Source organism: Phaethon aethereus (assembly GCF_964289735.1).
Source record: "Phaethon aethereus genome assembly, chromosome: 12".
Lineage (NCBI taxonomy): Eukaryota > Metazoa > Chordata > Aves > Phaethontiformes > Phaethontidae > Phaethon > Phaethon aethereus.
This window is the reverse complement of record NC_138588.1, coordinates 22,607,633-22,618,339: the sequence shown is the minus strand read 5'-3', so window position 1 is coordinate 22,618,339 and position 10,707 is coordinate 22,607,633. Positions and strand designations below refer to the sequence as shown.

Genomic DNA, 10,707 nt, shown 5'->3' with positions numbered 1-10,707 from the left:
GGCGGCGGGCAGCCCCTCCGCCCTCACCGCAAAGCCGCCGGGGCAGGGGGGGCGGTGTGTGTGTGCGCGCCTTGGCCCAAGCAAGCGCCTCTTTACTTTTAAATAAATCCACAAAACCCTCAAGGAGGGTCATGTCTTCCCTAGCCATCAAAATCCAGCGCCTCTCCGCCTTGCTCTGTCCCCCCCGGGGAGTCTCAGCAGCCTGACTTGGGGTTTGAGGAGAAGAATAACGCCTAAAACCTCTTTCAGCTGCACCACTTTTCCAGCTGGTGTGACTGAACATGCCCATGCTTTGGATCCACCGTGGGTTTTGGCATCTTTTGTCAGTACCGTGCATTTTTACGAATCATGCTGAATGTAAATCATCCCTTGCGCGGGTTTCTAGGGGTATTCTATAGGTGGCGGCCAAAATATTGGTTGGCTTGTGCAAAAAAAAGGGCTTTATCCCATGGTGGAGCCTCATGCCGAAGCATTGCAGAGATGCTCTGCACAGAGGGTTTGGCTTTTGCAAGGAAACCCTCAACCTCAGCTGAGCCCTTTATTTTGCCTCCTCCCTCTTAGCTCTGCATTCCTCAGCAATCCCCAAGTCAAATAAGGACTTTCAAGCCCAGCTCTTACCCATCTAATTGCCAGCACAACCCTTCCAGCTCCTACATGGGAACCAACTCCATCAAATAATTAAAAAAACTTTTATCCCAGCCCTCCTGAGCAAGCAGTGAAGCCACCAGAAAACTCAGAGCTACCAGGAGTGTTGAGAGGCACAGAGAGCAAGCAAGAGATGACACAAATGCCATGGGAGAAAGCACAAGGGAGGTGGTCCCATCACGCTAGCACAAGATGCAAAACCACTTTGCGTGAGCAGGACACAACCATGGAAGGGGCTGGTGGGCAATTTAAGGGATTGCCCCTCATGTGAGCAGCACAGGGAGAGCCAGCGCAACAGGAGAAAAAAAAGCATTTTGCAGAAAAACCCTCAAGGAGCTTGCTGTCGAAGGTTACAACAGCACCAGCACAAAGCTGGGGACTGATGGTGAAAGGAGAAGAGCTGGGAGGACATGGGGGAGTTTCAGTGGAGCTAGGAAGGAAGGTTTCAGAGGGTTGGAAAAGGCACTCACTGGGGTGAGGGAGCCTGTGAGGTACCAGTGAAGGTTTTGGGGGTGTCATGGAGGTGGAGAAGTCATAGGGATGCTGGGCAGCAGGAGGGGATCACAGTTAAGTTTGGCTCTAAATGGAATTGTGGGAATTTCTTGAGATCAGTGAAAATTGATAGGGAATCTCAGGTCAGGGAAAGCAGGGAGGGGGCTAAGGACCACACATAGATGAGGGAGCTGGGCTCCACCAGGAATGGAGTCTGAGAGAGCCGGCTAGTATTGCCATGAGCTTAACACCTACACAGTGCTGCATCCTTCTTCCACAGCCCCGTGGAGCAGTAAAGACCACCCATCCACCCAAGGGAAGGTGAGCCAGGACCTAGGATGGGCACAACACAAGACAGGCAACAACCTTACCAGCTGGGTGCAGCCCCACAGCCAGGTGAGCAGAGCACAGTGGTGGCAGCAATGGGGCCCATCGACAGTCCAGATGTCACCAGACAAATAAAAAGCACTAAGAGAAGTTCAGTGTGGGAAAGCCTAAGGCACCTATAGGAGAGCTCAACAACAAAAAAGTAGTTGCCCAGATCTCAGCTTAAATAGAGCTCCTGGAGCAATGGGTCATGGGTGGAGGTCCCAGGTGAGGCTGATGGGAGCAATTAAAGCCTGTTGGTATCCTCAGGCTTTTGACAATCCTCATCTGTCTCTTGTTTTCCCTATGGAGAGGTGGCAGGACCCCAATTCAGGACAGTAGCATGTGTCAGGCTGCTTCTTCCCGACTCCAGTGCCATTGCTCCAGGATGTTGGCCCTTTTCTGTCTCCATCCACAACACATGGCAAGAAGGTACGTGGAGGAGAATGTGTGTATTCCAACCTGCTTCAGACCTTTGGGAAAATGGCTCCTGTCATTCCTTGTGCTCAGGCTTTCCTTTGCTTGTCTCACGCCTGCTGCTGGTTTACAGGCAGCTTCTGTGATCTTGAGCAGGGTTTGCTGCCTTTCCCTGTGTGAATCTCCCAGGCACCAGCTGTTGCCACTGCTTTTCTAACAAAATCGATTGATTCCAGTACCCTGGACTTTTCCTCAAGTAGATTCACTGTATTATAATTGCAGGAGAAGGAAAAAAAACCCCACCAAACCCAAGACAGTTTGTTGCTGTGTTGCATCAGGCAATGTCAGCGGCATCTCTAGGGCTGTGCTTCCCAGTGTGTGAGACTGAGATGCGAAAGTGCCCTGGCCTGAAGTGAATCCTTATTTCACACTGGGGAGGGTGCTGTGTTCGCCATGCTTATGTAAAGCATTGTGTTCATAGCTTTCAGTAGTAATATTCAAGCCTTTCTATGGATTCTGTTATTGCTGCTATTTTAGGGGACTTGATGTCTTTGGGGATGACTCAGAGAAGTTCATCTGTATCTGGCCGGCATTAATCTTGACTAACAGTCTCATTCAGGAATGTATCCTTACGTAAGAAAACTGCTTAAGCATAGGCTTAACTTTGGAGCTTGGCTGAAAGAAACTGGTTTACACACTGTCCTGCATCAGGCATGGAGCAGCAGTAGCCAGAAGTTGCTGATGCTCTTCAGTAGCTCTTCAATAAACCAGATCACGGTCTCGGAGCGTATCTCTAGGGCGATATATCTGCCTGGGAAGGTTGGCCTCTTCAGGCTAGTTCAGCAGGGAATAAATGGGAAGACACAAGGTTCAGACCTGACCTGTCCTCCCCACTTCGCTCCCTAAACCTAGACTGCCAGCCTCGCAGCAGGGGTGTATCGGCTCGGGGCACTTTAATGTCAGCGTGCAGGGTTAAGCTGGGTGCTGAAAACATCACACTGGCCCAGCTGGGTGATGCTCGTTGCAGAAGTACCTGCAAACCCCTCTTGTCATCTCTTTGACTGCAAGAATTGGAAGCCGAGTTGCTGGGGGACTCTGCAGAAAACTGTGCTGCACCAGGGCTCCACTGGATTACCTGCTTACTACCAATAACGAATTGATAGAAATCCAGATTCATTATTCTGCCATAAATTGTTATAAAATCTGGCCGGTGTCAGCTTGGGTCTTTCTGGTTTGTTCGCCTTCGGGGCATGAAGGTGGCCTTTGGACTGTCAGTGCTGTTCCTTGTTCCACAGCATTTTTTTAAGGTATAAACCCATTTATTATGCTGCGCTTAATTCCCTGTAACATTGCCTGCTTCTGCATTTAATCAGGAAGGTGTTTTGCATACAGATTCCTCTGCTGGTGAGAAGCGCATGAGCTGGTGAAAGGAGAACGGAGGAAGCCATTCATAGAAACCTTCACAGAGCATGAATTTTCTGTTTGCTTTGCTCTTTGAGCCAAGCGCTCTCTAAGCACCCTCGCTCCTGAATGAAACCAGCTCCCAGGTCGGGTCAAGGGACCTGCTGGTGGTGTAGCTGGAAGAGAGCTTTGGAAAACACAATTCATCTTCTGGAAATATCTGCAACTGCCTGTAGACCTCTTACTTGAGTTTTGGCATCTCAGAAGCTTTCTGGGCAAACTTACTCTTTCCATTTGCTTGTTTACCTTCCCTTTTGTACTTGGTAAAATGATTATGGTATTTGGATTGCAACCACGAGGGTTGCAGCCATGCATTTGTTGAAGTGACTTTACTTGTGGTGGTGATCCGGGGGCAGTAAGGGTCTGTATGTGCTGGGTCTTTGCGGATGTGGACCCTCTGGTTGCATATCTCCATATTTTGGGGAGGATATTGTTCAGCAGAGTGTCACGCAGGCGCTGGAAGGGAGCAAGCCATCTGCATGAGTTGGTGCCGGTAGATCTGTTCCAGCTCATGGCTGCTCTGTGTGGACGGAGCGTATGCTCCGCTGGAGATGTGATGACAAGGACGCATTTCCTCCTTTGGAGTGACATCGCTTTTCTCAGACTAACTCTCCTGAAGTTTGCTGTGGACATGGGTGCACCAAGCAGCAGTGGCAGGCCACCAGCCTCACTGTGCTGTGACCCGAGCTGAGGCTTTCTACCAAAACCAGAGTGTTGCAGGAGAAGGAGTGAGTCTCCCACCCTCTACCCCCTCTACCAGAGATACCTGTCCCTGAGGGGGTGGCGGGGGGGAGCAGTGTCCCTCTGAGCCCCAACACTGTGGACTGGGAGCTGGAGAGGCCAAGGTATCAGCACCCATTTCATCAAGCAGAGGGGTGCTCACATTTAAACACTTAGCAGGAGCCAGGAGAGATGATTATTGGAGCTTTAGCACATGCACAAAGAAGATCCTAAACCAGAAATGACCCTAAATCCATGTCCAGGGTATTTTCACCAGCCAGATCCTTCACTCACAGCTCAGCTTATGGGGAACATCCGTGCTTTCAGGGGCTGAAGCAGACTGGTATGCGGCAGGCTGCTTTCAGAGCCACAAGCACATATCCTGGCGCTTTTCAAACGCACAGGATGACTCGTTTTCCTATCTCTACATTTCCACCTTGACCGCTGTGTATCACGCTAGATGCTGCCATCGAACGGTTTAGCACGTGGTAAATTAATTTCTCAGCACAGATGGAGTTGAGCAGAAGGGACCTCTTCAGATGGGAGAGCACATGTAAGGGGAGCGAGGCCTGGGAGATTCAGAGCGAGCAGGCAGGAACCGGTGTCAGCAAGGAGGAATATTTCAACAATTATGAACTTAAAAGTGGAGTTTAAGGCAAAAAGCTTGAGGTGAGATGTGTTAAGCAGTCTGAAGGATTTGGGTTCCTCACTCAAGCTCAGCCTGGTGATATTTGCACTATTGGTATTGTTTGCAAGGCTTTTTTTGTTGGATTATCTCCAACTCGCACAGCTTTGGGGTGGCTGAACAAACGGCCGTGATCCAAGGGGCACCTCAGCCCATGCTCGCAGTCGAGGTTGTTAACGGGTGCGCAGGCAGCCAAAATCAAACCCAAGGCATCAAGAAGTCTCCCAGTGCAAGATCTCCATGTGCCTCAGGTGATGGAGGAGAAGGGCTTCTCCTGGAGATCCCACCTGGCTCAAGGGTTGCTGGAGCAGGAGGGAGGCTGGGTGAGATGGGAGGTTCACCCCAAATCCGTGGGTGAACCTCCCAGGTCAGGAGCCCCGGGGCAGTTTTGGCGTGGAGCACCAGCACTTTCGCAGCATTTTGGTATCACGAAATGGGGCTTGTCCCGAGGAGATGCTGCAAGTCATTGCAGGGGCTGAGTATTTGTGGCTGCTGTCCCTGGCTGCTCTCAGTCACGGCTGTGGGGCTGAGCTGGAATCAATCAGAGCCCGTGGATGCGCAGTGACAAACTCCTCGTGCGCAGAGGCCCTGCTCCCATAAATCCCATAAGTATGTGCTTAACTTCATGGAGCAAGGTGATTGCAATGCAATGTTTTATTCTTGTCAGCTTCAGCATTAACAGTTACTAGAATCACCTGGGTAATTAAGCTCTTGCAAGAATAAAATGAAAAAGTGCCAGGTGCCTATGGAGATCTAAATCATTTTTCAGAGTGGGTAGAAGAGCGATTCTCAACTTTCCTTGGTAGCTGGAGTCCTAAAATTCCCAGAGGCAGCGCAGTTTCCCTCGGGATGAGCTGAAGGCAGCTGCCCTACTTTTCTCAGGTACCTTTTGCCAACCATCTACACGGAGGCGGTGGGTACCCAGGGCTCCATGCATCGCGTTGGGTTGGAAACTTCACAATGGAAGGAAGACCTTTTGCAAAGGGCATGGCTAAAATTTTGTACCAAAGAGAATTTTTGAGAAGTATTAGTGTTTTAACTGAGGAGTAACTGGCAGCAAAAAGCTGATCCCTGTCTTAGAATCATAGAATCATTAAGGTTGGAAAAAACCTTTAAGATCATGAAGTCCAACCATGAACCCAACACCACCATGCCCACTAACCAATGTCCCAAAGTGCCACGTCTACACATTTTTTGAACACCCCCAGTGATGGTGACTCCACCACCTCCCTGGGCAGCGTGTTCCAATGTTTGACCATTCTCTCAGTAAAGAAATTTTTCCTGATACCTAGTCTAAACCTCCCCTGGTGCAACTTGAGCCCGTTTCGTCTTGTCTTGCCATGGAAAAAGATAAGGCTCGGACTGTAGGAGGAGAACGGCATTCCCATGTCTGTGGGATGGCACGGGAAAGATCCCATCACGGTTTATAAATGTTTATTACTGGGTTTATACGAGAAAGGGAGACAGTCGGGTGCCCAGGGAGGTTTGAACGTGTTTCTAAGCGGCTGTGCTCTGCGCTGCTGAAGGATGGCTCTTCCCCTTGGGTTTTGAAGGGCTGTGCGAGGCGATGGCTTCAGCTTGGTGTCTAAGCTCATCTCGGGAGCTCTGCAGCCTCGGCAGGGGCCGGGAGAGGGCAGCGGGGAGGCGCTGGGACACCCGCGGTGGCGATGCCGGGGGGCAGCCGGGGGCCGGCCGGTCCCTGCCCCCGCACCGCCACAGGCAGCCCGGGGCCGGCGGGGGAGAGAACAGGTTACCAAACACACCGGTAACCCCGTCCCGGAGGGGAAGGTCACCTCCGGCGGAGGGTTGGACCCGGTTGTGCGGCCAAGCGCGGGCTCTGGCAAGCTGCAAAGCTCTGCTAATGCTGAACCCCGCTGCCAGGTCAACCTGTCCCGGCTCCTTGGGGCTCGGTGGGCAGCTCTGCTGCCCCACGCCTGCTCAGGTGTTGGTGAGGAGCTGAGCATGTCACCAGCTGCGCAGGACAATGCCCCGTGGGGTGACGCACAGGGCCCTCGCCGGGGACAAAGTGTAGGGCGAGGACCCAGAATGACCCACTGAGCCCCCGAGGCTTGATGGGGGAGATGGGACCAGCCTGGCAAACAAACGTCCAGCTGGTAAGTCCGGAGCTGAACGAAGCTGGGGCTATTTATATTTATGTAGGGCAGGATGATTATTGCCTGGGCCTTGGCCATTCCAAATAAGTAGGGTAATTAGGGAACTGGCTTTATTTACTAGGTAACTTGGTGTGAGGCAACGTGCGTGCCCGGCCCGTGCTCCCCTGTGCCGCTCCTGACCCAGGGCAGAGCAGGGCTCGGGGACCGTGGGCTGTCCCCAGCTGCGCGACAGGGACGGCTTTGCACAACAACCCTTTGGGGAGGACAGCGGGCGGTCGCGACTGTAGTGAGCTCGCTGGAAGCGGCTGTAATGCTATGAAACGCCCAGAGCCGATTTTTGGAGCTGCTTGTGTGTCTGAAGATGCAGACTGGTACCCAGTGACGTTTCTATAAGTCATCTACCCAGGATGTCGGACGCTTAATCTGCTTGGATCCCCAAGGGCACCTGCTTGCGTCACCCTGAGCTTAAACTGTCGCTGTGGCCATCATTACGCTTTCCGTGCTCCAGCAGAAAATAAACACCCTTTTGGAGGCGGCTTCTAATTTTCTGCCTGTTTCACAAGGTATTTTGTGCAGGAGCAGGAAGCAGGATCCCGCTGTGCCGCGTGCTGCCTAAACACAAAGCACCGTGGTGACTCCTGCCCCAAAGAGCCGATGAAACTCGTCACACCTACGCCGCATACCGCCAGGCTGAGTCTCCCCCGCCCTCTGGGTGCCGGGGCATCTTCATTGGGGTGGAGCAGGTGAATAATATCACCACATCAGAATGTCCCCACTTCATCCAGGGAAGAAACAATTCCCCGGAGCGGGAGGAAGTGGAGGATTAGCGCCAGTGGAGAAGGTATCCCTGGAGCCCTCCCGGGGCTCTGCTGGCTTCTTGCGTCTGCAGTGAATAGCAGGGGAGGGTTTGGTATCAGCTGGCTCTCCTCTGGGCCAGGCTGCAGCCTTGTTTCCAAGCCAACCAGAGTCCCTCACACTCCCCAAACGGCTGAAAACAATAAGCCCAGCTCGCCTCCCCCGTACCAGGCTGAGCACGGCTGATGCTGGAAGCAGAGCTGCTTTGGCCGTGCTGCCGCAATGGCAGGGAAAGCTGAGGTGAAGGGTGCTCAACCCCTGCAGCACCCCGACGTCTGCCCTGTCCTTCGCCGGCGGCTCAGTGTCCACGCGAGGGGCCCCAGCAGGGATGAGGCCACCTGGAAATGGCGCTGGCCCCACGTCCCTGACCTGCCCGGGGCGCTTGCCGATGCCAGGCTCGGCCCCAGCTGCCTGCAGGCGGCAAAAAGGTCTGTCTGTGGTCTGGCAACAGTCACTCGTGTATTCTTCCCCCCTGCAAAATGTCAAGTCAACAGAGAAGAAAGTGAATCAAGCTTGGCACCACTGTGAAGAAAAACTGGGTATTTTTATCTCTGCTGAACCAGAAGGCAGAGCTGGAGCTCAGAGGTGCCACCCGGCATGGCTGGGGTTCCCTCGGGGGACGGCAGCCACGTGTTTATCCCATGGTTTCACATGAACTTCTGTCTGGAGGGTCTCAGTGCAATTTTATTCTTATTTTGATGCAGAACAACCTATTTTCCCTCATGTTTTTCTCACAAGTCGCTCCACACAGGAACCGCACCACTCTTTACGTAATGGTGGTGCTGAGGGCCTTGCCTCCGGGCTCTGCTGACAGGACACCTCAGGAAGGCTCCGCTCCCACACCTCCACCACACGCCCCGCCACCCCAGAGGACCCAGACCCGGGTCGGTAGCGGGTGAAGCCGGTAACCTCCCCCCCGCGCCACCCACCGCACTCAGCATGGCGACATCCCACACTCAAGATGGCGCCGTGCCACACTCAAGATGGCGCCGGCGGACGGCGGGGTTAAGGCGGGGGGAGTGTGTGGAGGGGGGCGTGTGTGCGGCGCGCACTCAAGATGGCTCCCGGCGCAGCGAAGGGGAGATGGCGGCCGCCGCGCAGGCGCGGCGTGGCGCGTCACGCGGCGCGGCATGACGTGCCGTGCGTGCGCGGCGCGCGGTGACGGAGCGGGTCGGCCGCGTCCCTTTGTTGGCGGCGGCGGCTGAGGCGCGGCGGGGCCGGGGCCGGGGCCAGCGCCGGAGGTGGGGGGGCGGCGGCGGGCACCAGCCAGGCCGGCGGGGTGGGGGGGGCCGCGGGAGCCGCCGCCGTTTCTTCACCGCCTCGCCATGGACTCGGACGAGGGTTACAACTACGAGTTCGACGAGGACGAGGAGTGCAGCGAGGACAGCGGCGCGGAGGAGGACGAGGAGGACGAGGAGGAAGACGAGCCCGACGATAACCTGGACCTGGGCGAGGTGGAGCTGGTGGAGCCCGGGCTGCGCGTCGGCGGAGAACGCGACGGGCTGTTAGGCGGTGAAACGGGAGGGCTGGGCCCCGGCGGCGGTGGTGGTGGAGGCGGCCTGGGCGGCGGGCCGGGCCCCGGCGGCGGCGGCGGCCCCGAGCAGGAGGAGGATTATCGCTACGAAGTGCTGACGGCCGAGCAGATCCTGCAGCACATGGTAGAGTGCATCCGCGAGGTCAACGAGGTCATCCAGGTGCGACCCTCCGGGACCGGGGTGTGGGCGACCGGGATGGCGGGGAGGCGGGGCGGGCTGCGCCGCCAACGGGCCTCGCCTGAGGGGCGCCGGGCCCGGCGCTCCCGCTGCCCAGACTCCCCCTCACACACACAGTCCTTGGGGAGCCCCATGCCGTCCGAGGAAAGCGGGGGGCTCTCCGGCACCCCTTCCCCCGGGAGGCCCCTCGGGGCAGGCCAGGAGCTCGCTTCCTGCCATGGAAGCGTCGGGAAGGAGGCCCTTGGCTTGAAAAGGGCTCCTCTTTCTTTGTGTGGTTTCCAGCCGGTGGGCTGTAATCTGTATTTTGCCTTCCTCCCCCTCCTTCTTCACGCTGGCCGGGGGTGGTTTTAGCCCCTCCGGTTCCTTCGGTAACCCGGTGAGTCGATAGCAAGCTGTGGAATTTGAGGAGAGGCAGCCAGGCACCGCTCTGGTTTTGTTGCCTTCTCTCTTCCCTTCCCCCCCGCCACATACAAACGCTCTCCTGCTCCCGGGGTTGAACCTTGCCGTGTTTATTTCCAGCACAGGCCAGGAGGGATGTGAGCAGTTGCCTCAAAACAATAACTTCCCCCTTTTTTTTTTTAGCATGCCGCTTTAAAAATGAAGCTGAGTTCAAAATACCATTTACTGTCTTCAGATAAAAATATCTAAGTCTTACCTCTTAGCTCCTGAGCTTTTGGGAAAAAAAACCCACAAAACCAAGCCACTGAAACTGTCTGGCACCCTTTTCTAAATCTTTATGGCAAGGTTTTGTTCCAGCTCACCATAAAGTTTCTGATGCCGTTCACTTTTTCTGCAGGTGACCAGAGTGCCTGGCTTTTCCTTTGTTCCCATTTACGTGGTATTATTTAGAGTTATAACCAGTAAATAGAAAATGCTTCTCCTTTTCCGACATGCAAACAGGAATAGTGTGAGAAAGTGAAATCTATGGATATTAAATATTGAAGGACACAGTGCCCAGAAAGCAGTTGTTTTACTAGTTGTATGTACTTCCAGTGTTGGTAAATCTGTTTAAATATGAGATACTTTAGTGACTTTTTTGCCCAACTATTCTGTGTTCTACGGTGGCTATAATAGCAGCTTTAAAATGTTGCTTTATGTGCTGTAAATCCACAGTAGTTTATATGGAGGCTTGATGCAAACAACTGTAAAAGTATTTGCGTACTAAATTAGTAAATGGCATTTCTTAAGTCAAATTAAAGTTTATAACTTTAATAATAGTACTGTACATGTAAAGCTGAAT

At 54.0% G+C, this 10,707-nt stretch overlaps 1 protein-coding gene across 1 annotated transcript in view; it reads left to right on the top strand.

The window, feature by feature from the left end:
* Nucleotides 1-9,080: 9,080 nt before the first annotated feature.
* ARIH1 (ariadne RBR E3 ubiquitin protein ligase 1) overlaps nucleotides 9,081-10,707 on the top strand; it is a gene marked incomplete at its 5' end in the record, with an annotated part of 64,296 nt that continues 62,669 nt past the window's right edge. Inside the window, one exon of the mRNA XM_082005017.1 lies at nucleotides 9,081-9,449. Within this exon, the coding sequence (XP_081861143.1) occupies nucleotides 9,081-9,449 (369 nt within the window). The remainder of the gene's footprint in view (nucleotides 9,450-10,707) is intronic.